At 51.8% G+C, this 27,269-nt stretch overlaps 2 protein-coding genes across 15 annotated transcripts; one reads left to right on the top strand and one right to left on the bottom strand.

Moving 5' to 3' along the window:
- Nucleotides 1–6: 6 nt before the first annotated feature.
- RIC8A (RIC8 guanine nucleotide exchange factor A) lies at nucleotides 7–5,744 on the top strand. Its single transcript, XM_002930616.4, has 10 exons — nucleotides 7–175; nucleotides 453–500; nucleotides 587–1,174; nucleotides 1,602–1,693; nucleotides 2,251–2,401; nucleotides 3,488–3,583; nucleotides 3,669–3,813; nucleotides 3,889–4,033; nucleotides 4,432–4,551; nucleotides 4,942–5,744. The coding sequence occupies exons 1-10, from the start codon at nucleotides 92–94 to the stop codon at nucleotides 5,060–5,062; spliced, it is 1,590 nt and encodes a 529-aa protein (XP_002930662.1). The 5' UTR covers nucleotides 7–91; the 3' UTR covers nucleotides 5,063–5,744.
- On the bottom strand, nucleotides 4,712–27,266 carry SIRT3 (sirtuin 3). Of its 14 annotated transcripts, none has more exons than XM_034645900.1 (9): nucleotides 26,704–27,266; nucleotides 22,365–22,512; nucleotides 21,169–21,360; nucleotides 20,839–21,071; nucleotides 18,864–18,964; nucleotides 12,211–12,372; nucleotides 8,484–8,693; nucleotides 7,561–7,649; nucleotides 4,712–6,929 (listed from the first exon to the last, which is right to left on the bottom strand). In XM_034645900.1, the coding sequence occupies exons 1-8, from the start codon at nucleotides 26,756–26,758 to the stop codon at nucleotides 7,599–7,601; spliced, it is 1,152 nt and encodes a 383-aa protein (XP_034501791.1). In that variant the 5' UTR covers nucleotides 26,759–27,266; the 3' UTR covers nucleotides 4,712–6,929; nucleotides 7,561–7,598. The 14 variants fall into 14 exon arrangements, with proteins under 14 accessions (XP_034501791.1, XP_034501798.1, XP_002930668.2 ...); XM_034645907.1 differs by lacking the exons at nucleotides 21,169–21,360; nucleotides 22,365–22,512; nucleotides 26,704–27,266 and adding exons at nucleotides 19,076–19,133; nucleotides 19,718–20,089; nucleotides 20,185–20,255 and having other exon boundaries at nucleotides 20,839–20,977; XM_019793439.2 differs by lacking the exon at nucleotides 4,712–6,929 and adding an exon at nucleotides 6,936–7,216.
- Nucleotides 27,267–27,269: the final 3 nt, after the last annotated feature.

Here is a 27,269-nt window from a genome sequence, read left to right as displayed (position 1 = left end):
CGCGCCGAGGCCGGGCGGAGCGGCTCGACTCCGCCCGGAGCCGGAAAGCGAAGCCCCTCCCGCCTTCCCGGCGCGGGAGCCCGGGGGCGCCATGGAGCCCCGGGTGGTTGCGGATGCTGTGGAGGCGGGAGAGGAGGACGTGGTTATGGAGGCCCTGCGCACGTACAACCGGGAGGTGAGCGAGAGCCGTGAACGTGGTACATGCACGGAAGAGGTGGGGCAGGGTGGGGCACGCGCTCTGGCCGGCCCTGAGATTGTGTGTGCGGCTGGGGGCCTGCGGGAGGTGCGAGCGCCGCGGGAGGGGCGCCGAGTCGGTGAGGAGTTGCTGGGGGGAGAGAGTCTGGGTGCGCACACTGAGGGGCGGGGGTGGAGCGCCATCTGTCCGGGGGGAGGAATCTGTGGACTCAGGCCCCCGTCCACGGAGCGCCCTGAGCCTCTGGGTCTCTCTGCAGAACTCCCAGAGCTTCACGTTTGATGATGCCCAACAGGAGGACAGGAAGGTGGGTGCTGACCGAGGGTAAAGGGGCAGGCTTGGGCGGCCCCAGGTAGAGGGGCCTGGTGGAGCCGCTCTTCTCCCTGCCCACAGAGACTGGCGGAGCTGCTGGTCTCGGTCCTGGAGCAGGGCTTGCCGCCCTGCCGCCGCGCCACCTGGCTGCAGAGCATCCGCATCCTGTCCAGGGACCGCAGCTGCCTGGACCCTTTCACCAGCCGCCAGAGCCTGCAGGCACTTGCCCGCTATGCTGGCATCGCCTTCGAGGAGTCGGCCCCGGAGCCTCTGGACATGGACGTTGTACTCGAGTCGCTCAAGTGCCTGTGCAACCTCGTGCTCAGCAGCCCGGTGGCACAGGTGCTGGCCGCAGAGGCCCGCCTAGTGGTGAGGCTCGCAGAGCGCGTGGGGCTGTATCACAAGAACAGCTTCCCGCACGACGTGCAGTTCTTTGACTTGCGCCTCCTCTTCTTGCTAACGGCACTTCGCACAGACGTGCGGCAGCAGCTGTTTCAGGAGTTGCGGGGAGTGCGCCTGCTGACCGATGCGCTGGAGCTGACACTGGGAATGGCCCCTGAAGAGAACCCGCCTGAGCTGCTGCCTCCCCAGGAGACCGAGCGGGCCATGGAGATCCTCAAAGTGCTCTTCAATATCACCTTCGAGTCCATCAAGAGAGAGGTAGACGAGGTGAGGACTGACCTGAGCGGCGGGTAGCGCTTAGTGTGGATGTTCCCTGGATCTGTCTGCCTGTGGGGTGCCTGCATGGGCATCAGATGGGGAGAGGACAGGCAGAGCTCTCAGCCTGTCGGGAGGAGGCAAGGAGATGCACATTTCGGGCAGGGGGCCTCAATGTTTCTGAGAGAGGTGGAGGGCATATCTGGCTCTTGCAGCCTGGCAGAGGGCTGTTTGGTGCATGGGGAGGCCGTGAGCACGGGGCTAGAGTACACCGTGACTTCATCCCAAGAGGACCTAGTGACGTTCTTGGTCAAGGAAATGCCTCAAGGTTATGTAGGAGAGGACAGGGGGCAGGTGTGCAGTAGAGGAGATGCATGGTCCGTGCACATGATCCCGGAGTGGGGCTTCCTCTCACAGGAACCCCTTTCTTTTTGGTCAGGAAGATGCTGCCCTTTATCGGCACCTGGGGACCATTCTGCGGCACTGTGTGATGGTCGCTGCTGCTGGAGACCGCACAGAGGAGTTCCACGGGTGAGGGTGGGGCCTGTTAGATGGAAAAGAAGTGTGCTCATGTATCTGGAGAGTGGTTCCCAGCCCTGGCTGTGGGCTAGGCTCCGCCTTACAGAGTCTTCACCTATCTGGGTGAGGCCAGACAGCAGTGTCTTTCTACAGTACGTCTCCATGTGGTTAGGACAAGAGGTATGGATCCGAGGGTGGGAATGTCTCTCTCGAACTGGGGTAGTAATAACGAATAATGTATTTACGGGGTAATGTGCTTACTCATCTCTGTCGATGACCTGTGCCCAGGCAGGTTCTGGTTTTCCAGAGATTGTCTGTGGTGCTTCAACCCAGATAGAGCCTGGCAGGGAACGCGTCCGTAGACAGTTCCCCTTCCTTAGGAACTCACCCCACCAGGTGGGAACAGCTCTGAGGTCAGTCCCAGTCTCAGCTCTGGCCTCTGGCCTCTGGTTCTTGTCGTCAGGCCCCCAGACACTAGCTCATGTCATGTGTGGCCTCTGGGGGGCAGCAAGGGTTGTACCTGTGCTGGGGGATGGACTTATCAAGCCCCCCTCCCCGTCTGTCCTCAGCCACACAGTGAACCTTCTGGGGAACTTGCCCCTCAAGTGTCTGGACGTCCTCCTTACCCTGGAGCCACGCAAAGGCTCCCTGGAGTTCCTGGGAGCGAACATGGATGTGATTCATGTCCTCCTCGGCTTCCTGGAGAAGCGTCTGCACCAGGTGGGCAGAGGGACCTGACATGTGGGCTCCTCAGTGGCTCTGACTTTCCCAAGCAGCCATGGTCACTGCTTTTTTACAGTCCACACTAGTAAGTGGAGGTCACAGCAGTGTGATTCAGGCATTTTCTGCGGCTGCTCTGTGTCCCAGCTTGGCAGAAAACCAGACTCCTCCTCTCTGAGAAACGTGTGGACCCTCTCACACACACACTTGAAGGTTTTATTTCTGCTGGTTACCATAACAAGTTTTTAAAGTCAAACAAAGGACTTACTTTTTAGAGCTCTTTTTGGATCTGTCTTGAGTCCTTGCTTTTGCCTTTAGAGTCTTAGTGTTGCTGTATACAGGCAGCCCTTGGGAATGAGCATCCGTTGTCTCTTGGCATCCCTGAGGGGACCCACAGGCATCTTGAGCCCGAGGCTGCCTGATTCCTGTTCCTGCACACACGACATTGGCTGGCCAGACCTCTAACCAGCTCCTCTAGGAGCTCGGAGACAACACGCAGGCTGCAGATCGGAATGGAGTGAGATTAGGTGGACACCTTGGGAATCCGCATTGCTTATGTGCGCGGTGAGCTGGGTCACCAGCGTTGGACATGATGGTTGTGACTGTCCCTACCACTGCTGCTGCTGGGGTTGGGGTCTGGGGAGGGAAGTGGGGGAAGGCCAGGGAAGAAAAGGAACTCTTTGCTCTCCGGGTCCGTGAAGCCCACGGAGTGGGGATTTTTGTTGTGTTTTGGCCACTGTTTTTTGAGGACAGATCACGTGCCCTTGATGGGCTAACAGCTATGAACACTCTGTATTTTCTCCACAATTTTGGTACATAGGCGAGGAAGTTAGAGTAGATGAGTTATTTGCCCCAAATTGCAGAGCACACGAGAGCCCTCCTAAGTTAAGTTCCATCTGCGGCCCTCTCGAAGCTCACAAACCCACTGCCCACTCTTGGCCCCTCAGCTGACTAACTGTGGCAAGGCCTCTTCCTGAGCACCTCCTGCCAGGACCGGACCATCTGGTATGCATGTAGCCCCCCCCCCCAACGCCTGCCCTCAAGTCCGGTGGGGGCACAGCCCCAGTGACAGAAGCCCCTCTGCAGACGCACAGGCTGAAAGAGAGCGTGGCCCCCGTGCTGAGCGTGCTGACGGAGTGTGCCCGCATGCACCGTCCTGCCAGGAAGTTTCTGAAGTCACAGGTATGGGGCAGAGGGGCTGGCGCAGGGCCCAGATCACAGACCCCAGCCAGTTCAGGCCCAGGCTGAGGGACAGCTGCCTCCCCAGGTGCTGCCCCCACTGCGGGACGTGAGGACCCGGCCCGAGGTTGGGGAGTTGTTGCGGAACAAGCTCGTTCGCCTCATGACACATCTGGACACTGATGTGAAGAGAGTGGCCGCTGAGTTCCTGTTTGTCCTGTGCTCTGAGAGTGGTGAGTGCTGGGATCCAGCCCAGTGCCTGTCCCTCCCAGCCACCTTCGCACACTGACCTCTGCCCTGCCCCTCAGTGCCCCGATTCATCAAGTACACGGGCTACGGGAATGCCGCCGGCCTCCTGGCTGCCAGGGGCCTCATGGCAGGGGGCCGGCCTGAGGGCCAATATTCGGAGGACGAGGACACGGACACAGATGAGTACAAGGAAGCCAAGGCCAGGTGTGTGCCCCTACACCCTCAGCTCCCCTCACTCAGCCTGGTCCCTGTTCCCATACCCATAGGGACCCACAGGGTGGGTGGGACAGGATGACAGATGGGTAGGACTTTGGGAGTCAGGCACTGGCCCCTAAGTGATCTATCCTGATGTCAGGATGTTTTTTTGGGAACATGGACTGAAGGGGGTCAGGCCATCGGGGGACCAGGAGACCCAGGTGGTAGGAGTTGGTTCACTGCTGCAGCTCCTGCAGCTGCCCTGCTGCCTGTCACCCCCAGGAGAATGGGTTTCTTGCTAGTCAAGGCCCAAGCAGGGCGTGTGGGACTCCACCCACCCCATGCAGCTGCCTCCTGTCCTAGAGAGTCACTAATGCATTCCCTACACCCCCTCCCCTGGGAAGCAGCATAAACCCAGTGACCGGGAGGGTGGAGGAAAAGCCGCCCAACCCCATGGAGGGCATGACGGAGGAGCAGAAGGAACATGAGGCCATGAAGCTGGTGAACATGTTTGACAAGCTCTCCAGGTATGTGGCATGGCAAGGAGGGGCCCACGGCTGGGAGAAGGGAGAACAGAACCCCAGGCCCGGGTCCAGTCTTGTGAGCCCCAGGAGGTAGGGTCAGAGGTGGGCTTAGGCAAGGCTGCATTCCTAAGGTTTGAAATGAAGGAAATGCCCCGGGAAAGGATTAGACTTGAGATTGTATTATGTTTATTTCACAGATGATGAAAATTGAGATCTAGAGAAATTAAGAGACGGCATAAGGTCCCAAAACCACCAGGTAGCAGTTGGGATTCCTCAGTAAACAGAAGCAGCCTGGTGGAGCACAAGAAGTAGTCAGGGGTGAACAGGATTTCTGCCCTCTCCCCCCGCCCCACCAGGCCCCTTCCCCAGCCTCACCATACTTTTCACTCACAGGCACAGAGTCATCCAGCCCATGGGGATGAGTCCCCGGGGTCAGCTGACAACCCTGCAGGATGCCATTTGTGAGACCATGGAGGGGCAGCTCTCCTCGGAAGCTGACTCAGACCCCGACTGAGGACAGCAGTCTTCTGTTCCCCCTTCAGAACTGGTGCTGCTTCCAGAGATGTCCTTGGGACTGTGACCCGGGGAAGCCATGTCCCTCTCTCCACCTTGGAGACCCCTCTCTCTCTACTTCCAAAGTTCTGTTAATGATTTGTCTCTGGTCCAGTCTCTTATCTTTAGGACTGTGAGGGCCTTTTCCTCTGCAACTCTGGAAACTCAGCCTTGATTTCCTCAGATGAAGTCGTCTTGTGTGTGTGCCAAGAGGATGTGTGCAGAGGCCGCTGCTTGGGGGCAGAGGCCGAGCATGGGCACATGCAAGCATGTCCAGCTCTGGCATGCTTGCCCAGGGCTTCCACGTCAAGAAAGCGCCGCAATTCACAGGAAAAGAACTTGCTAGAACTGTGTATACTAATGTCAGAAACATACTTCCAAGGTATGCTCTACTGTTTCTGTCCCCACTGAGCTCAGGACTGGTAGCCTCTTATGTATCCTTGGTCCTCGCTCAGCTGTCTGCTGTAGTATTCACGGCACCCAAGCTCTCACTGATTGTGACAGTGGCGTCCTGACCTTCCCACTGGCGTAGACCATAAATACATGAAGGGAAGTGCACCTCGTAAAAGCCTAAGTTTGGATTTCTATCACGTCCACAAAGCATCGCAGAAACATCATCTTGGAATAAAGAGTTTCAAGCAAGAGCATGTGCGTGAGAAATTAATTTCATTCTTTTCAGAATTTGGCCCTTTTCCTAGATCATTAGTCATGTCTTCTGTTCTTGAGGCTACCAGAACCCCTCTGAGGAGTCTGTCTGTTAAATGTGCCACAAGTGGGGAAACGATGCCTGGAAGGAGGGACCACCCACAGGGTAGGAGCCAGAGATCAGGAAGGTGTGCCTGGGCGGTGCTGTCCAAGCTGGGCCTTGGGGCAACCCCAGCAGCAGGGGCCTGTGCAGGCACAGGAAGTATGGGCTGAGTACAGGGCGGGCCAGAGGTCAGCCGAGGTTTCTAAGTGAGGAATGCCTTCCATAACATAGAAGTTAGTCCTGGGGGCATTACTGGGAAGGCCTGGTGGGGGAGAGTGCGGACAGGGGGCTGATGGCTACCGGAGCAGAGGACTTTCTGGGGGAGAGGTTGAGGCGAGAGGCATCAGGGTGGAGTGAACAAGGCATGATGCCCTTCAGAGAGGGGTTCTGGGGCTCCGTGGGAAACGACACTAGGCCCCTCTCCTAGGTGAATCCAGGGGCATGTTCTCCGTCCTTGGGTTATTCCAGAGGGGGGAATGTCCATGCACGCACAAGGTCCCCTTTCCACATCCATTGTCAATACCTGCATTCCCTTTGAGACCAAAGAGTTTATTTCATGCCAGAAATGAACAGTTTCTCTATGTAAAAACCCTACTAAGGAGGCCAACATGCTACAGGACCCTATTACATTACTTGGGACCCAGGACCGTGCCTTGGGAGTGGCTGTGACCACTCGGCCCAAGACCGTCTTTCTAACGGACAGAGATGCTGTGCCCGCCCTTCAGATGGACACACAGCAGATTCACTCTGGGCTTCCCGCTGGTCCATCTGAGTTCAAGGGGTCACTGTCAGAAGAAAGCTCTTGTTCGGCACCAAGAGCTTCAGCAGACCGAAGAGTCAAACAGCAGGAAGGTGCCGGGCAGCTGGACACCTGTGACCAGAGTGGCCCACAGCTTGAGCAGGACACGACCCACCAGCACGGTGCTCAGGACGCAGGCCGCCTCCCACTCTTCCTCAGGCTGCGGGTTCTGGTTCAGCCAAAACTGTTCCCTCAGAGGTGGGCAGTGACTCCTTGGAACCATTCCTGGTCCCAGGAGGGGTGGCAGGACCAGCCATCCCCCTATTTGTCCTGTCCATCAAGCTGGAACACAAAGGACCCGAAAGGGAATCAGTCCCACAGATCTCAGGGCCTGGGTGCAAACTATTGCATAAAACAAAAGGTCTTCCACTTCTGTCGATGCTGCTGTTGAGCCAAAGTAACACGGTGCCAGCGGGGCCGGGCGAGAACGGGGCGCCGGGCGAGATGGGGCCGGGCGAGAACGGGGCACCGGGTGAGACGGGGCGCTGGGCGAGACGGGCGCTGGCCAGAAGGCTTCACTGAAGTAACCAGGTGGGATGTGCTGGAGCTCACGTGCTCAAAACCAGGCACTATTTGGGAAAGTAACCCCGAGTGGACTGCACCTCATCCCTCCATGTTTACTCTTGGATAGCTACTCTTTGTATACACATAAACCCCTAAAACCAGAACCCACTTCACGTAAATTTCCATGACTAAAATCGCACAGGTCAAATCCCGAAGGACTACTTCCAAAAATCCCTAGGGGTCACGTGACTTGGTCTTGTACGGAAATAGGATGTCAGAGCCAGGAAGCTGCCAGGCAGATGGGACCAATGCACCCGCTGCCTCTCCTTGAGGTGCGAAGTATAGGCTTCAGTGCTACCTGCCTTCTCTACTTCCCGAAAATGACCCAGCAACGAACTCTGACACTTACAGTAAGACAAGGAGTGATACCAGCCTCCATCTTAGCCGTTAGAGCCAAACTCTGGAGTGGACAGCTAGGAAAAACAGTAGCCACGATATCTAAAATGTGTGGAAACAGTAAGTGTGAAGCCTCCTGGACTTCATAAGCCCCATATTATTCTTTCTTTGGTTCAACTTGGTAAGGAACCAGGCTGCAGCCAGAGGCTGGGGGCTTTTGCCAGTGGAGGTGAGGGGAAAGGCCGGACCCCCGGCCCTGAGCCTGAGTCACTCACAGCTGAAGGGCGAGGCTCTCCCAAGCCCTCTGCCCCATCCATCCCCTTTGGGCAATGTCACACAGTGTTCCCCTTTGAGACGACTGGACTTCCAATGCTTAATGCTGCCTCCTTTAGAAAATAACCACTCACACCAGGGCCACACATGCTGATTCTTACGGGAAACTTCACTCAGAACAGGTTTGAAACCTCAAGAGCTTTCTACCCTCGGCAGATTGTCATAGGCCAACGGCACCTGCACTGATCACCTCCTGAAAGCCTCCCCAGGTTGGGCTTCATCCCACACCAGCACACACAAGTTCAGCTCCTCGGAGCTCATCTCCGAACCACACGGTAGCCTGGAGCTGTTGGTGCTGCTTTCCTTAGGGGACAAAAGGCAAGGCTGCAGGGAGAGCAGCCCAGTGGGCCTGGACCAAGTTGCAGCTCTGTGACCGGAGAGCAGGCACCTAGCACCCCTTCCTCATCTCCACACGGAGATAGTGAGTCACAGCGCCTGATTCATAAGCACACGCAAGACCCCAGACAGCAGCCGGTACAGGAGTAACAGCCAATATTCATTATTTGTCGCTTTCCGGCCAACCCGGGAGGCACATCGGGTGGACCCAGACCCCAGAGCAATGAGGAAGACTGCCCTTCAGAGGACCCTGTGGGCAGTCTGTACCTTTTCCGTTTCCTGCTGGATGAGGTCCTGCAACTCTTGTGTCCAGCCCAGAAGCTCCGCCAGTCTTTCCACGCCGTGAACCACATCCCCCAGCTGGACCACATCCCTGCTGCGAGGACGCCAAGCAAAGGGCCCCACCAAGTCCCGGTTGATGAGCAGTCGGGGCACTGAGCGCTGCACAGCCTCAGACAAGCTGGCAAAAGGTTCTACCTGAAAAAGTGCCGAAACGTGAGGAGGACAGTGCCCACCCTCCGAGCCCCTAGGACACTTCATGCCACAGCCTGAGACTCTGAAAGGGCAGCTCAGACTGATGGTGAGGCCGTGGATACGGGAAAACACACCACTGTTTCATTTCTTCCAGTCATGTGGCCCGGGTTCTGCCCGTCCTGAGCCTCCCTCTGGTCGGCGTCTTTCTGCTTCCCACACGTCCTGGCCTCTGCAGGTCTCCCTGCCCAGGCACACCTGGGCTCCGGCAACGGTGCCCACTCTTACCTGTCCTGCCCCATCACACAATGTCTCCTCCCAGCAGCATCTCGTCTGTCTGTTCTCGCTCCCTGGGAGCAAGAGCCTGGCCCCACAGAGGGCTCCTGGGGTGCCCACAGGGGTGGGTGCCCCACCTCTCCACAGTCTCCACCATCCAGACCTCCAGGGAGTCCTAACTCGGTGCCCTTGGGCTTCTTCATCCAGCTCCCATGTGACACTTCCATTCAGGAGTGATAATGTAAGAAACAGATTAATAAATGGTATTGAGATTGCTCATTATCGGGTAGGAAAATACTCAATTCCTGCCTTCGCTGAAAAAATTTCTAATGAGTGACTTAAATGTACACAGAACAGTTCTTGAAGAAAATTTAGGTTTCCTAAGTAAAGCAGGAAGGACTCTTTAGGCCTGAGAAGTCAGATGAGACAAAGGAAAGTCATGTTGGTTTGACTACGTCATACTCTCACAATATAATCTACATAAAAATATAATGTAGAAAAATAACTTTTTAGACCTCATTACCATAAACTACAAACATATTTACAACACGTGACAGTTTATATTTCTAATTGCTAAACTAATTTATAAACAGTTTGTATAACTTATGGATTTATATTGCTAATTTATAAACAGACTAAGAAAATAACCCAATGAAAAATAAGCAAGAGATACAAATACGTAATCCAAACAGAACACAGTGGTTAATAAACAGGAAAGGATGAACTTCACTCTTCATTACAAAATGTTGAATCTCCCCCCCCCCCCCCCGCCTCTCTCTCACACACACAGTGATTTCTGACCAACCAGATGGATAGAAACTTAAATCGGGTAGCGTTTGATGTTGGTGAGGGTGTGGGAAATGGCCACTCAGGCAGGTTTGGTGGCAGTGTGAGTAGTGTACCTTTCTGGAAAGTCACTTCCCAATATTTACTGAAGTACTCACATGAGTGTGCAAACATGTATACACACGATTATTCACTAAATCATTATTTTGATTATAAAATCTATATGCTATTTATTTTTGTTGTCCATCAATAGACAGTTGCTTAAATTATTACACATCCGTCATCACTCATCTTAAAACTCTTGGGGCTGGGTATTTTCCAGAATTCAAAATATTTCAGAATATTTCAGATTCAAAACATTGTATGGTTGACATATGTCACCCCTCAGCGGGATCCAGAGGGGCGATCCATCATCAACTGAGTAATGTTTCTTCCACACAGCATATGAGGTAAAGTCTGAGCAACACCACCGATTACTCAGTGCTTATGGACAAGCACTCTGCTTTGGGGGTCCCAGCAGGGACCACGTATCCGTATTTGTCAGGACTGTGGGCGCTAACCAGGTAGGTCTCCGTGTGCAGTGCTGCCCCACCTCGTTAAAGGTCACCCATCTGTGCAGCAGAGAAGCCTGTGAGGACACTTGAAGGGGTTCTTTACTTCACTATCTCTGTATAATGTGTGAGCATACGATACTTTTATAATCAGAGAAAAAGGCTATTTTCATTTCACTTAAAAAATATAGAGGACTGGTGGCCCCAGTGTCCATTGCTGGCGGCCAGCACAGGGCAGCAGCCGGACTGCACCACTCACCGCTGACCACCACAGCCCCCGACCCCTCTGCCCGGCCCCCCACACAACATCCACCCTTCCATCCAGGCCCAGTGTGGGCATCCAGGTCTGTGCACACTCTTCTGTCTGCTCACTCTGGCACCCCAGGTCCCACCTCTGCTCCCTCCTGGACTCCAGATGCGGGAATCCACCTGCCTGTGTCACGCATCCACTGGACGGCCTGACACAGCACTTGAATCAGTGTGTCTGGGGCCGAGTTCCCCCAACCTGGCCACTTGGCTTCTCTGTCTCAGGAAACCAGCTCCATCCTTGCGGCCATTCAGGTCACAACCCCCGAGGCCTGCGGAGGTCCACACTCTCCCACCCCACCGCTCCTTCACACACCTGGACTCTGACGCCCTCTGCAGTGTTACCTGGCTACCCGCCATCGCCACCTGCAGGGTCTCTACCAGCTTTCCCCACCACAACACCCATGGGGTCAGGAGGTCAGATCTTGTCACTGCTGTCCTCTGCTCATTCACTCTATGTGGCCGCGGGTCACTGTGCAGTGTCCGCTGCCAGACACCCTCAGCTGACATGTACGTCTCCTTCTGGCCTCAGCTCCGGGGTCACCTTCCCAACACAGCCAGGCAAACCAACCAAGCTGATATCACGACCACTTCACAACCCTTCCCAGCCTTCCTGTCCCACTTGTTATTTCTCCCCTAACGTGTCGTCACCGAACACTGTGTAACTTGCTTATGACATCCTACTGTGTTTGTCCAAAGCTCTAGAACAGGACCCAGCACACGGCAGGCACATTTACTGAAGAAATACACTTAACTCGAGGCCTCTGTGGCTGACAGGGGCTGAGCACAGGCTCTTCCGGCCCTTCTGCCCCTTGGTGCCTACGTCCAATCAGGCAGAGTCCATTGCAGGGGCTCATCTGTTGCTCTTGTCACATCCTTTACAAAGTTGCTGAGCTTCAGGTCCAGATAAAAATAGCTTCTGGAATGTGTCCATGGGTGTGTCCCAGGCACCTCAAACAACATGTGCAGTACTGAGCTAGGCACCCTCCCTGAAAATACCTCCTTACCAACAAATGGCCTGAGTGCCTGCAGACAGAGCCAGACCACTCCTCACCTGGCCCCAAGTCCCTCTCCTGCCCTCTCTCATAGTCACGTGGTCTGACTGTGCCTACAGCCCTGCCCTCATGAGGACCAGCCTCCTGGACATCTTGCTTCAATCCCCACTCCCCAACAGTCTCTGTGACCCTGAGAAGCACCAGCTATGTCCCTGGCTCAACCCCTTCAAGTCCATCACTGCTTCTAGCACAAAATCAGCCACTGTGATGTGCCCTGGGAAGTCTGTCCCGCCCTACTTCTCCATGGTCCTCCCTTCTCCCTTCCCCTAGCACACTGTGCCCCACCCACACTGACAGTGCCTCCAAGGCTGAGTGTCCTCCCTCTTCCTGGTTCTGACCAGACTGCCGCTCCCTAGGCCAGGAATGCCTCAGCTTCCTCACCAGTTGAACCTACTTATCTTCCGAAGCTAGGATGCCAGAAGGCTCCGAGGGCACCTGGTGCCACCCCCACCAGCCCCACCTCCTCGGCCCTGTCCTTCCAGCCTCCCCCCACCACACACACACACACACACACACACACTCAGTCCACCACTGGACCTGCTGACAAACCTCCAGGGAGGTCCCCAGGATGAGCAGCAGATCGGCCATGGGGAAATCAAGCACATGCAGCAGGAATCTCTGGGGAAGCGCCTCCCCAAAGAACACGACGTCGGGTTTCACGATGCCAGTGCAGACTGGGCAGCGGGGGATCCTGTCCTCTGTCACATCAGCCTGTGTAACACAGATAGAAAACGGGCCAAGGAAGATGTCACACACACTTTAAAAGATGGCTCTTGGGGCGCCTGGGTGGCACAGCGGTTAAGCGTCTGCCTTCGGCTCAGGGCGTGATCCCGGCGTTGTGGGATCGAACCCCACATTGGGCTCTTCCGCTATGAGCCTGCTTCTTCCTCTCCCTCTCCCCCTGCTTGTGTTCCCTCTCTCGCTGGCTGTCTCTATCTCTGTCGAATAAATAAATAAAATCTTTAAAAAAAAAAAAGATGGCTCTTAATATCGGGGGGAAAAGAGAGAGAGAGAGAGGCAAACCAAGAAACACTCTTAACTACAGAGAACAAACTCATGGCTACTAGAGGGGAGGGGGCCGGGGACAGGGGTGAAGAGGGGACGGGGACTGAGAAGTGCACTTGCTGTGATAAGCACCAGGCGACATATGGAAGCGAGTCACTAAATTGTGCACCTGACACTAGTAGAACACTGTGTGTTACCTAACCGGGATTTAAGTTTAAAAAAAAATTGCTTTTACTAAGAAATTTTCAAACATTCACAACAGGTGAATCATGAACCCAGCTTTGGCATTTATTGACATTTTGCCGATTTTGTTTCCCATAGCACCCTAAAGCTGGGGACAGGGTGCAGTATTTGAGAGCGGATCCCGAAGGGCACAGGGTGTCTAGCACATGTAACACCATGCTGTGCACCTGGGGTGGCTGTCAGAGACATTCAGATGCTAAGGAAATTCTCAGTAGATGGTACAGTCCTCTGGAGGTACTCTGTAGGCATCTGGCCTACACTGGGCGTAATTCAATGAGAAAGGTGGTATAAAATTTGTCCCTGATTTCAGCTGAAGTGAGCATGATGTTGCCTTAGCCCCGGAAGACATTCAGGCTGAAGTTTAAAGTAGCATTACCGCAGACCGCTTCCTCGCAGGCCAAGGTGAGGTAGACAGAAATCGTTATTATGCCTTAAGATGCCTGTGTTGATGTGCTGGGCTGGGTTTCAAAGGAGGGAGCCTAAGAAAGAGGACACCGTTTTCTAAGGCAAACCTTCCTGGCCTCATTTTAGCAAGCTGAGCCCAGCCAGAACAAGCAGAGACAACGGACGGAAGAGAGACTACTCAAAGACTTCAGATACTATCAGATACAGATTAAGACCATATTGTGTTTAATTATTTTCTTAAAAAAAAAAAAAAGACAGGTTTGAAGTATCTGTTGGGGATAGAAAACTATAAAAAACAATGTAGTGGATTTGAAAAAGAACCAAAGAGAACTTCCAGTAATAAAAAGCATCAAAAATTAGGAAGGCACTTGTGATGAGCACTGGGTGTCGTATACAGGTGATGAATCACTAAATTCTACTCCTGAAACCAATACTACACTATATATTAACTAACTAGAATTTAAATAAAAATTTGGAAGAAAAAAATAGGGCAAGTAATTCAGATCTGGAAATAAGCCTACTGCTGACTGAGGTTTTGCATCTCCTTAAACCTTTTCCAAACAAAGTAACAAAAATTAGCATTCAGTGGAAGAGCTTTATTCTGCACAACAGAGTAGAGGGCTGATAAACTGGAAAACAGATCAAAAGACATTATTCAGAACACAGCACAGAGAAGATTGAACACGCAGAAGAGCCACAGGTGGGAGCCTGAGATGGTCTCATCGGAGTTTAAGCAGAGCTCCACAAGGGAGAAGAGGGAGTGGGAGAGGCAATCAACATCTAAGAGGCAATGGCCAAGGATTTTTCCAGCAATGACGAAAGTTCTCCAACCACAGATTCAGAAAGCCCTACAAATTTTAAAGAGAATAAGTACACAAAAGGAAATCCATATGGAGATATACCACTGTACAAGTGCAAAACTCCAAAGACAAAGAGAAAAGGTTTAAAAATATGCAAAGGACAGTGAAAAACTGATTCAAAAGTTTATATGAAAAGCAAAAGACCAGAACAGCCAACACACAATATTGATGGAGAAGTACAAAACTGACACTACCCGACTTCAAGACTTATTACAAAAAGCTACAGGAATTAGGACTGTGGCACTGCTGTAGGAACCGGTGAACATGTCAGCGGAACAGAACAGAGAGCCTAGAAGTACACTCACAAACACAGTAGGAGCAAATCTCATCTCTTCAACAAATGGTGCTGGACATTATGAAAATTAATAAAGACCTTGCTCATGTGGATTCAGGAGGCTGGAAGGAACCCTACCACTCACCATCAATCACATGAAGAATTACAAACTACAGACCCAACAGAAGAACGCTCAACAGGAAAGAACCATCAGGCAGGCCCCAAAAGGGGAAGATGTGACCACCCCTCTACAACAAATTGGCCACCCCAGTGATTCAGCTGCCAAGACACCGTCATTCCCCTGAACTGTTTCTCCAGCCCCTCCCAGCTCCCTCCCTCCTCTCGATCAAATGTCCCTCTCCTTTGTTGTTTGGACTTGCCTAGTTTTGCCGTAGCTTGCTTGTCCCAAACTGCACATTTTCTACTATTCCTGAATGAGCCCATTTTGCTGGTAAAATAACTGGCAGTTTAATTTGAAGGTGTCAGAAGTGGGATGCAGGGAGCTACCCCCAGAGACTCTGAGGCTGGTGAGCAAACAGGTGCCAGTACCCACAGACCCAGTCGGGCTGCAGCTTTCTCGCCGACCCTGGGGTTTGAGGGTAAGTTTTCTCCTGGACTGGAGTCACTCTCCGTGTTTTGAGCTCGCCAGGCTTTATTCAAGACCTTATCAAGGCTTTGTCCTTTCTCAGAGTACTCGTTTGGCCTTTGGTCTGACTCCTTTCTAGAGCCAGGCTGTTCCTACTGGAACTGTGCTGTTGAGAAATATTCCTCTTCCCTCTAGGGAAAAGCCTCTGGAAAAGGGGATCCCAGTGATCCAAATGCTTTGGGGACGCCCCTGTGCCCACACTCCCACACTTCTGGGACCCCAGCCTGTTCTATGTTTCAAAACTGTGATCCCTCCTCATGTGCATTCTTAACTAAATGGACTGACTCAACCGAAAGCAGTTTACAACTTCAGTGGCCATTATGGGGAACTTTCCATCTCCCCAGATCTACTGTTCTCACAACTGAATTGGACAGCCATGGCTCTAAAATTGTCAAAACTGAATTGGATGTTTATTTTAACTGGTACCTTGAGGTTTCCAAACATTTTTAGGATTCAGAGTTTGTTCGCCTTTTGGTTCATTTGTTAATTTAGAAATAGTACTTTGCAAAGAGGCAAAAACTGAAAGAAGTCATTGCAGCTTCTGAATCTTGCCTTCCCCACCTCCTTTGTCTCCAGACAGGTGGGGCCACCTTGCACGCAGGCCCCCGCTCTGGCACCATTTTCCTCTTCCCTCAGCACTGTCCCCACCTCCCTTATTCCCACCCCTCATCCTGATCCTTTCGCTGAGCTTCCCTTTACCTCCAAACCTATCCCCACCCGCCTTCTCCTGAACCTATTAATACCTACCCCTCTAAAGTTAACTCTGCTGGGGGTCCAAATGAACGCCAAATTGCTTATGTTGCCTGGACTAAGGCTGAATTTCAAGGCATAGTCAAAGATTTTCCTAAAGTGACTGAGGACCCCATAAATTTGCTGAAGAATGTAAAACAGTTACTGAAACTTACTAATCTGATTTCTCAGATTTATATCAATTGGTCCACATGCTTATTGGTGAGGGTCAGGCCAAACACTGGATAAAACCAGCCCAATGGGAGCATCCTGAAAGGGATTTAGAGAAACACACGCCTGAGTTTTGGCAAGGTGTTAGAACACTCTCTGGAAATCTCCACTGAGTGTTAGGGAAGGTCATCAAAAAGATATGACCACTAGTTAACCTGTGACCTGGACCCCAGCACTTGGAGGCTCCTCGCTCCATTCCCCTGTCCTTGGGATGTGGGCTCCCCTTGCCTCTCCCGCCACAGAGTCTGCTCCAAGGACCTAGCCTAGAGATGGTGACGTGGTGTGGTGTTGCAAACGCCTGCAGAGTAGACGGGGCTGAGCCCAGTTACAGCCTCTTGATAAACTCTTAAGATTTGAAGGAGGGTGTGGGGATCCAGCCATCCTGCTGCTGCCCAGGACAAGCCTTGTATGTCAGTTCCCTTGATGATTAAAACGGACACCCACGAACCTGGAGTGGCCGCCTCTTCGGTCTCTCCCTGCCCTCCACTAACGGCAGCAGATCTTAGGTCACACCCTGGAGGTCCCGAGAGGGCTGCAAGCCAACATCAAGCAATTACGGTAGCTTTTCCTAAGCCTGCTGATTGAAACAAGATTCAGACTTGCACAGAGAAGCCTGACGAACCTGTTCGTGACTATCAACAATCGACTCCACATTGTCTTCAAAGAAAATTCTTCCTTTAGGTGCTAAATCCACCCAGGTAAGCCTTTAATTCCATTTATTAATGAGCTGAACCATCATCTTATGGGAAACCTTGTCCACTCCGGACTTAGTTAATTTGGCAAACCAGCTCATTGGCATCCTAGATGAGTCACCTAAAAGAAAGACCACTACCACTCTCAGTTTTCAACTCCAGCAAATGTAGGCCACTAAAGTACCAGCCCCTTAGCCCCCTTGTTTCCGCTGCTATTACAAAGGACCAGGGCAGGAGTTGGCAATGACTTTTCAGAGGTAACAACAAAGGCACAATCCATGAAAGAAAAATATGTTAGACCTTATTAAAATTAAAAACTCTGCTCTGTGAAAGACATTGTCAAGAAAATGAGAAGACAATATTTGGAAATGAGGAGAAAATATTTACAAAAGACATCTGATAAGGATTTTTATCCATAATATACAAAAATATTCTTAAAACTCAACAATAAGAAGATGAGCAACCTAATTAAAAAACGGGCCAAAGACCTGAATAGACAGCTCACCAAAGAAGATGTACGGGTGGCGAAGGAGCATTTGAAAAGCTATTCCACATGATACGTCAGCACGGAATTGCACATTAGAACAAAACAGTACCATTACACGCCTATCAGAACAGCCGAATTCTAGAACACAGACAACACCAGGTGCTGCTCTTACTCGTTGCCGGAGGACATGCGAAGTGGTACGGCCACACCGAAGGCACTGAACGTGCTCTCACCACACAATCCAGCAGTCACGGTCCCTGGTGTTTACCAAAGGCCTTGCAAACTCACGTCCACACAAAAAACCTGCATGTGGATGTTTTATAGTAGTTTCGTTCATAACTGCCCACACATGGACGGAGCCGAGATGTCCTTCTGTAGATGAATAGATAACTATGGTCCATCCAAACAGGGGAATATTATTCAGCACTAAAAAGAAGTGATCTATGAAGCCGTGAAAAGACATGGAGGAACCTTAAAGGTATCTAAGTGAAGGAAGTCAGTCTGAAAAGGCTGCACATGTATGAACCCAACTCTGAACTTCTGGAAAAGGCAAAACCATGGAGACAGTGAAAGGATCAATGGTGGCCAGGGGTTGTGGGGGAGTGGGGGATGGGGCTGACCGGTTAGTGGATACAGAGTTTTCCTTTGGGGTGATGAAAATATTCTGGAATCAGTTAGAGGTAGTGGTTGCACAACACTGTGAATATGTTAAAGCCAATGAATTGTATGCTTTAATGTTTAATTTTACGGTTATGTGAAATTGACCTCATTAAAAAATAAAAGACGGGGCCCTATGCCTCATCAATATTTCAGAGTTTCATTTAAGATTTTCCAGTCTACCTATTCTGCTTGAAGAAACCCACCCTCCAGAACTACCCCCAGAAGTACACAAGGCTACGAGCACAAGTGTCACGGACGCATTAATCTCAATAGTAAAAATCACAAACATCAAAAAATATCCCACAGTAGGTGAATGGCTAAATTTAATACTCCAGTTACTAAAAACAGTAAGCAGAGCTGTAGCTGCTGAAACAAGATGGCCATAAAAGCAGTCTGTAGAATATTAAACTTAATAATCCTATTACTGGGGCGCCTGGGTGGCTCCATCAGTTAAGTGTCCAACTCTTGGTTTCAGCTCAGATCATGATCTCAGGGTCGTAGGATCAAGCCCCGCATCAGGCTCCATGCTCAGCGGGGAGCCTGCTCGAGATTCTCTCTCCTTCTCCCTCTGCCCCTCCCACCTGTGCACTCTCTCTTTCTCTCAAGTAAATAAAATTTAAAAATTTTTAATAATCCTATTACTTAAAAAATGATCACTGTGTGGTGTAGGCACACAGATATGGCCATGTATGTTTAGATATGCCTTTTTTTTTTTTTAAGGCTTGGAACATTATACACCAAACTGTTACAGGTTGGGCTACAGGAGCTGACTGAAGGGAGATAAATTTTTCTCTACATATTTTTAAATATTTTACAAGTGTGTATTACTTTTCCAATTTAAAAATAAAGAAAAACATTTCATACCATTACTGTTGTTGTCCTTCCAATACAATGCTTATAAATGCCACTTTTCCAGGTCACTCCCACTGCAAAGTGCAGAAGGGAGAGGAGTGGCAGCATGAAAACTCACCCAAATGTCCTTCCCTGGAGACGGCCTCTGGCAGACAGTGCACGTGGCGGAGGCAAAGGAGCCATGAGCTTCCACCAGCTTTGAGGCAGGGATGCCAGACACTGAAATTCAAACCAAAGCTAAGTGCCACTAGCTCCACGAGCTCTGAGCTCGGCAGCCCCCAGAGGGAGTCACAGCCCTCCGTGCAAGCCTACAGGTAATGTCCCACTGACCAGAAAAAGCACAGGGATGAGGGCTCCCCGATGCCGCCAAATCATGGTTAAACAAAGCCTGTCAGCAAGTTTGATGTAAGTTCAGATAAAATTACAGCTGATACCTAGGAAAACATTTTCTATTCTACAGATACCAAGTAAAAGCAGAAAAAACTATATAGGGGCAGCTGGGGGCTCAGTCAGTTGAGCACCCAACTCTCCATTTCGGCTCAGGTCATGATCTCAGGGTTGTGGGATCGAGCCCCAAGGCAGGCTCCATGCTCAGCAGGGGGTCTGCTGGAGATTTCTCTCCCTCTCCCTCTGCTCCTCCCCCCATAGGCACATGCGTGTGTGCTCTCACTCTCTCTCTCAAATAAATAAATCTTTAAAAGAAAACTATATAAAGACAATAAGTTTCCCCAAAAAACCACAAAACTGTAGTGCCCCCCCCCGGCCCCTCGCTGTCTTCTCTGCACCGGGAGCAGCTCTGCTGCCACAGCCCCTCAACCCTGAGAACGCACACCTTGCTCAGCTCGTCTCCACCCCGGCCTTGGTCGGGACAGACTCTCAGCTGTTGAGCCCATCGCTGTCTGCAGTGGTGCTAAAACCACCAGAGACTCTGACAGACGGGAGCCGCGGCTGGGCAGCCCCACGTCCCCTGACCTCACTCATCCTGAGCCGCAGCTCCCGAGGCAGCGCCATTTCGAGGGACACCGACACAGCAGCCGAGGTCACGGGGGCTGGGGCTGCCACGGTGGGGGTGGCGGGCTCTGGGGCTGGAACTGGGACTGTGTCTGGGAGCCTCATCACTGGTTATGCCAGGAATCCCTCTCGGAAGCAACAGCTCTCCTACGCCATTCTGGGCTCTGCCCTCTCGGAGGCCATGGGGCTCTTTTGCCTGATGGTGGCCTTTCTCATCCTCTTCGCCATGTGAAGGAGCCGTCTCCACCTCCCATAGGGTTTTCTTCCGTGTCTTGTCTGCCCTGTATGTTCCTTTTCCTATACCTCCCCAGGCAGCCTGGGGAAAGCGGTTGGCTCAGGGTTTGACGGAGGGAAGACAAATAAATACTGTATTAATAAGGAAAAAAACTGTAGGTAAACAAACAGAGGTAACTTCTTATGACAGTTACCTGCTCCCACTGTCAGCTTCTGAGCTGTGGATGGGCAGACAGTCCCAGCTGCGAATCACTGGTTGTGGCTGCTATCGGGACAGCGGGAAATCATTACACAAAGAGTCTGATAATACTAAGGCATTAATAGTGATCTCTCTGTGGGACAGTGACATCGTAGTTATGTTTTAAAGGTTTTTACCTTCTAGAGACACCCAGTGAAGTACTTACAGATTGTTTATAGGTTAAGTTCATGATGTCAGGGATTGGCTTCAAAATAATTGGGGCTGAGAGAGAAGGTGGAGGGTAGGAAGACAGACACGATAAAGTGAGGACTGGCTATGATGAGGGCATAAGGGTTCATTACATTCCTCTCTTAATTTTTATGTGGTCAAAAATTTTCATAATAAATTTCTTAAAAAAAGAAATCATCATAACAGATTAGCAAAACTAGAAGCTCCCAAGGTTGACTTCAGTTCTACCCGAAACTCACAGTCCAGCAAGTATGTCAGGACATCAGGTCCACCAATGAGATCCCAACAGTGACTCTCAAACACGTGGTGGACTTTTGTCAGGGACAAAGGTCTAACCAGTCGGCTTGAGATCAGAGACAGGGTATGAGCGCCGCCTGGAAGCAGGCACCCCAGGCCTTCCCTGCAGAAGAGGGGAGCTCACCTCTCTCGAGCCCATCGATGTTCTGAGTGTAGAGCCGCAGCAGCAGCCCCTTGTCGTGCAGCAGTCGCAGGAAGTAGTGTATGACGTTGGGCCTGCAGCTCCGCAGGTACAGCTCCTTGGCCAAAGCGAAAAAGGGCTTGGGGTTGTGAGAGAAGAAAGCGAGCTCGAAAATGGCCTCGGGGTATGGGAGGCCGTACTGCTGCAGGTTGCTGTAAAGGCCACTCCCGGGAGACCTGCAAGAAGGAGCAAGAGGCTCTGAGCCCGGAGGAAGAGGGCGGGGCCGAAAGGCAGACCGGGGTGCCAAGGGAGGAGCTGGGCGTTGCAGGGCACCTGAAGTCCGGAATGCCACTGGGCGTGCTGATGCCGGCCCCCACCATGACCACCACCCTCTGGCAGGCTCTGGCTTGGATCAGCTCCGCTATATCCTCCAGAAAAAGCTTCTCCTTCTTACTGTTGCCTCCGCTTCCAAAGATGCTTGAGGCACTAGCAGAAAAAGATATGGGTCTTCTTCGACCTGTAATGCTGACAGAAAAGGACAGTGGCCAGGTGACCAGAGGCAGTTAAGCTCATGCTAGCCCTTCCACCACCCCCACCACTGAGAATGAACATACACTTCCCTCCTGTACCCAAAAATGACCACCCTTCTCACCATGGATGACTACTGGGCTACAAAAGAAAGAAGTCTCAACTCAGAAATCAAAACTTACTTGGAAACAAAAAATTCAGGTTAGTTGCAACTGTGCAAACAAGGGATGTATCATATCTGAATTCCTGTTATCCAGTGCCAGTGCTAAGAGAATGGGGTCCACACCAGAGGTGTGGGGGCTTTGTGGGGGCTCTGGGTACGCTCTCTGCAGACACACACCGTAGCATACCTGGGCAGTGACATTTAAAGAAAGCCAGGTGTCTCAGACTTCACACCAAATACCATCAGGAGAAAAAGTGGGTTCTAGAGACCATTCCAGAAAGAAACACTCATGCCCTGACCGCTAGGGATCCACACTGCTGCAGAGACTTGATCCTCAGTGTTCACAGCTGCTCATCCTATGCAGCAGCCAAAGGAATCCCACAACCAAGGGAAGGCAGTGGGTAGACTCAGCTCGGGCTCTCTCTGCGAAGCACTGGAAGGCTTCTCAAGCCACCCCCAGAAGCCAGGAGCCGAGACACTCGCAAGGCTAAGTGTTAGGGATATGAGATGGTCTTCTATAGGGGGAAAAAAAAAAAAAAGCAAAACACGATGTACAAGTCACAAGCTTCAGCAGGACCTCAGGACTTAGAAAATGACTCAACACCCAGGAAAGCAACAGGAAGAAACAAAAGCAGTGTGACTAAGACAAAGCCCGTAGCACCACCTGCAAACACCCCACGGAAGTGAGTGTGTGGACGTGGGAGGCATACAGCACTACAGCCTTACCTCACATGGGCCTGGAAAGGCTTCCTGGGTTTACTATCTGCTGTTAGGGACCCTGTGCGGCATCTAACCGAGCTGCACAACTTCTTCATCTGGTATCATGCTGGCAACTCACCTAGAGTTCAGCACTGCCAGCCCCACCGCACAAGGCGCCGTTCTCACACCCCAAAGACGGGTGGCCACCATGTCTGTTCTTCCAGGAGAAGGCACTTGACGACCCTCCCCCAGGACATCTCCGACTTCAGTAAAGAGACTCCTCCACCCTGATGGGAAAAGAGATTCCACAAATGGAATGGACAACCATCCTCAAATGAGTAGTGAATCTAAAATGAATACAGGGGTGCCTGGGTGGCGCAGTCGTTAAGCGTCTGCCTTCGGCTCAGGGTGTGATCCCGGTGCTCTGGGATCGAGCCCCACATCAGGCTCCTCCACTAGGAGCCTGCTTCTTCCTCTCCCACTCCCCCTGCTGTGTTCCCTCTTTTGCTGGCTGTCTCTGTCAAATAAATAAATAAATTATTTAAAAAATAAATAAATAAATGAATAAAATGAATACAGACATAGAAACAGGAAACTGAGAGCATTTCTTTTACTCATTTGTGATTCAGGCAAGAAATAAGCACCCTAAAAGCACATCATCATACACATCAGAACAATTCAGGAGTATGAATCTTCTAGGAGTATGGCCCTAACTCACTCTCCTGTTTGCTTTGTCTTTTGTGTTCTTTTGCTCCTTACAAAACCAACAGTGCAAACTCTCTGCAGAGACCCACCCACAGGACACACTGTCAGTGAGGTTTCCCCTGAAGCTCTCTGCTCCCCATCCTAGCAAGCATATCCCACCCCAGTGACAATTCAACCCCACCCTGCCCTCTTGTATATCCCCTCTTCCAGACAAGCAAAAGGACTCCCTGGCTCTTGTATATGTCCTAAACCCTGAAAAGACCTTTCTCCACCTCAGCATGTCCAAATCTCCCATAGTCAAGGCCAGGACCAAATGCCACCTCCTTCGTGAAGCCACTGCTGGACCCCAGTGAGCAATCACTTTGCCCTCGTTTGATTCCCTGCTCCTTTTAGGCAGGCTAACACCCCTTCCCTTCCTGCAGTGACCCTGCACACCACCTCGCACACTCCACTCTGGGGTCAAGGACTTGCTTGCAGCTTACAGTCCACTTGCTTCTGTGCTGTGGCCTCTCCCACCACACAAAGCGTCATCCCGGTTTTCAAAAGAACAGATTTCTGAAAGGTATGTACAACAGAAAGAGGAACATGACAAAGGAAGGTGTACGTGCAGGGCCAAGGGCACCCAAAGGAGAGTCAGAGCCCTAGCTCATTGCCAGTCTCATCCAGTCACTCAAACACCCTGAGCCTCAGCTGCTAACACCAAGAGCAAGAAATGATTCTTACAGTCTTGCTCGAGAAGACCTACAGCTGTAGATCTTTCCCAGCAGAAAGTACAGGAAATACACACAGCAGGGAAAACAGTCCTTCCCCCTCATCCCTACTCCTGCAGAGATGCCCACAGATCCTGAAGGAAGTTCTGCTGCATCAGAAACTTGTGTAAAAGCACGCATCAAGCAGTTCATTTGAGTGCAAATTGATAAGTCGCCATAGGAAATTTTCTAGTGAAAACTAGCCGGATGGTCACGAAGAGAAGATAATCTGGCTGCAGCCACAGCCGTTAAATGCCCCAGGTCACTCAGCATCTAGAACAACTCTTCCCCTGCAGTCTTCGCCCGAACATTTACTGAGCTCCTCCTACATGCAACTTATTATGAGAAACACAAAAGGAATTCAAGGGAAGTTGTGCTATTGTGATTTAGAATAAATATGTTTTTGGTCTTCATCCCCAAACCCTTGGAATTTCCAAGAGCAAAGGGCCCATCTTTTGTTACCACGGTTGGTCTCTTGTCCTCAGGTCCTGAACTCCCCTCAGAGCCATGAAGGTGAAGCAAGTGTCTTGTTCTGCTTAACCAGCCCCTCTCCACCACAGCTGGGTTTATGTTTATGAGGGGACTTTGGGAAGGCCCTAAGGATGGGGGGGTGGGTGCCCGGGGGGCCACTGTGATTAGAAGGTTGGAGCTTCCATAAAAACTCAAAAGAAGGGGCGCATGGGTGTCTCAGTTGGTTGAGCGTCTGCTTTGGCTCGGGTCATGAACCCAGGGTCCTGGGATCCAGCCTTGCATCAGGCTCCCTGCCCGGCAGAGAGCGTGCTTTTCCCTCTCCCTCTGCCTGCTGCTTCCCATTGCTTGTGCTCTCTCTCTCTCTGTGTCAAATAAAAAAAAAATCTTAAAACAACAACTCAAAAGAAGGGAGGCGGGTCAGAGGGCTTCCAGTTTGGTGAACCACATGCCAGGCCCCTGGGCCCCAAACTCCATAAGGCAGAAGGGACCAGGGACCCTTGCAGACCTCACTCTATGTATCTCTACTTCTGGCCATTCATTCAGTTCCTTTAGCATCCTTTGTAATAAACCCGTAATCTACAAGTCAACGGTCTCCAAGTTCTGTGAGCTGCTCTAGCAAATGAATGGAACCAGAGGAGGGGATGTGGTCTGTCAGAAGCACAGGAGACAACCAAGGGGAGCAGGGCTGTCTTGTGGGCCTGAGTGCTTCACCTGTGGTGCTCTCTTCAAGCAGGCAGAGTCAGAATTGAGTTCATTTGCTGGGACACCTGGTCAGTGCAATAAGGTTTCTGGGATGAAGGAAAGATCCCTTGGATCTATTAACCTCTTCACCAATACTTTTAGTCCCTGCGTAAGATGGCATCAAGTATTAATCCATTATTGGACATTTAAGTTAAGTTTCTTAACAACTATAGGTCTTAAGATATTCCCATATGTATGTTCAATTCCTAGGCAATGAAACGGAATCAAGGAACCCTCACGAACACGCAGTGGAGCCCAGCAGGGGGAGCTCTCCCGCCCACCACTCCCTCCTCTTGGCCCTCAGCATTCCCAGCGGGAAGAAGCCTGGGCTTCCCTGAGCCCTTGGGAGGAAGGGGTTCGTCCCATCCGGCCAACCCGGCCACTAAGAGCAGAGCCCAGCCAATGAGAGCAGAGCCCAGCCAATGACAGAACAGCCCAGCCAATGAGAGCCAGTCACAGCTCAGCCAACGAGAGCAGATCCCAGCCAGTGAGAAGCCCAGCAAATGAGAGCATAGCTCAGCCAGTGAGTGCACAACCCAGCCAATGAGAGCACAGCCTAGCCAATGGCAGCCAGTCACAGCCCAGCCAATAACAGCAGAGCCCAGCCAATGAGAGCACCGCCCACGCAACGAGAGATGGTCAGAGCCCAGCAAATGACAGCACAGCTCAGCCAACGAGAAGCCACTACGATTCCAGTTCCCTGTTTATTCCAAATACTATTGCTAGTTCCAAATATTCCAAATATTATTCCAAATATAATGCTAATAGAGGTATTAATTGCACAACCTTCATCGGGGACAGTAAAAACGCATATACCTTTAGACCCAGGAGTTCCACTACTAGTTTATCCAAAAAGTGAGTACAAACCATGTACCTCAGCATTATTTGTAATAACTAAAGATTACAAACTATTTCAATAAGAGAATGATTAGGGGCGCCTGGGTGGCACCGCGGTTAAGCGTCTGCCTTCGGCTCAGGGCGTGATCCCGGCGTTATGGGATCGACCCACATCGGGCTCCTCCGCTGGGAGCCTGCTTCTTCCTCTCCCACTCTCCCTGCTTGTGTTCCCTCTCTCACTGGCTGTCTCTATCTCTGTCAAGTAAATAAATAAAATCTTAAAAAAAAAAATAAGAGAATGATTAAATACATTACGAAACATCAGTAAAATGGAATCCTATAGATCCCACCCCCAACCTGGGACGTGAAGGGTGGGGGTGGGGCATCCTCAGTTCCCCGCAGAGACAGGCTGTGGGAGGAATCCGAACGGTCAACAACCAAGAAGCCCAGGCTCTATCTTGACCTCCCCCTGCGAGGAGAGGAGCAACAGGTCCCTCCTCCCTGACTCTAAGCCCTTTCTTGTGTAAGGTGAGGCAGGGTCTGGGGAGCTCTTCGTTGGGGCAGATGCGGTGGCTCGAATAAAAGAGTCATGCAAAGAAAAAAAAAGGAATTCTACAGATCGGTACAAAAGACTGAGAAAGCATTTATGTTTTGAGATGAAAGTAAGTCCAAGACATATTGTTAAGTAAAAAAAAGCTACCTAAACAGTGTCAACAATTAACATATAAGTGTTGCTTGTACTCATCCAAATACCCCTAAGAAACAAGAAACTGCTGCCGTGGCGCCCTCCGGAATACCCCTCTGAGCTGCGAGAACAGGGACTTCACATTTTCAGGTCTTCCAGTGTCCCACCGACTCCCGCCCTCGCCGGAACTGCACCCGGCCTGCCTTGCAACCCCAGCAACGCGCGGGCGCCGAAGCGCTGGTCTCCGCCCCGGGCCCCGTCCGCCCGGCCGAACCGAGAGGCCCACTCACCTGCCGGGCGCCAGGGCCTGAAGGCGGAAAGAGCCGACCGACCCCACCAAGCCATGTCCCAGCTCCTCCGCCGCCCGCTCGCGACCTTGTCCCCAAGGGCCACGAGTCCGCCGCCGCGCGCCCCGCCCCGCGAGCCCAGGCTGGGGTGGACTCAGGTGGCGGCGGCTTCCTAGCCCCTTGGGGTCCCGCTTCTCGCCCTGGAGACCAAACCAGGAGCCAGCATTTCTCTCTCCTGCTTTCCCACCGTCTTCAGTCGGGAGGGTGATGCGCGCACTCTGCGAGCACTTTACTACGGCCAGTGGTCACATTTTCACTCAGTCCTCGCGAGACACTATTAAGCTACTATTATCATGGTCCCCGTTTGAGATGAGAACCCGCGGGTCACAAAGGCCGAGGCCACAAAGCCAGTCGATGGCCGAGCCGACCCCAGGCCCTCGTACTGTTGAATGCCACGGCCAGCTGCGCGGGAAATCCGGTACAAACCCTGGAGGGAATTTCTTCAGAGGCACAGGCCCGGTTACCCGGACAACCCCCGCGCGCCGCCAGCCGCCGGGGAGCTCCCAACC

This window comes from Ailuropoda melanoleuca, chromosome 16 (genome assembly GCF_002007445.2).
Source record: "Ailuropoda melanoleuca isolate Jingjing chromosome 16, ASM200744v2, whole genome shotgun sequence".
Lineage (NCBI taxonomy): Eukaryota > Metazoa > Chordata > Mammalia > Carnivora > Ursidae > Ailuropoda > Ailuropoda melanoleuca.
The sequence above is the reverse complement of the archived record's forward strand: the minus strand, read 5'-3'. Positions and strand labels throughout refer to the sequence as shown.

What these genes read in the sequence shown, in the direction of transcription:
- SIRT3 (XM_034645900.1), bottom strand. Translation starts at nt 26,758, where the DNA reads ATGGCTTGGTGGGGTCGGTCGGCTCTTTCCGCCTTCAGGCCCTGGCGC. An exon ending in CAGGCCCTGGCGCCCGGCAG is followed by an intron (nt 22,513 to 26,703) that starts GTGAGTGGGCCT and finishes TTTTCCCATCAG; the next exon opens with GGTGGAGGAGTCTCTTTACT. An exon ending in CATCGATGGGCTCGAGAGAG is followed by an intron (nt 18,965 to 20,838) that starts GTGAGCTCCCCT and finishes TTTGAATTTCAG; the next exon opens with TGTCTGGCATCCCTGCCTCA.
- RIC8A (XM_002930616.4), top strand. Translation starts at nt 92, where the DNA reads ATGGAGCCCCGGGTGGTTGCGGATGCTGTGGAGGCGGGAGAGGAGGAC. An exon ending in TCAAGAGAGAGGTAGACGAG is followed by an intron (nt 1,175 to 1,601) that starts GTGAGGACTGAC and finishes CTTTTTGGTCAG; the next exon opens with GAAGATGCTGCCCTTTATCG. An exon ending in CGCACAGAGGAGTTCCACGG is followed by an intron (nt 1,694 to 2,250) that starts GTGAGGGTGGGG and finishes GTCTGTCCTCAG; the next exon opens with CCACACAGTGAACCTTCTGG.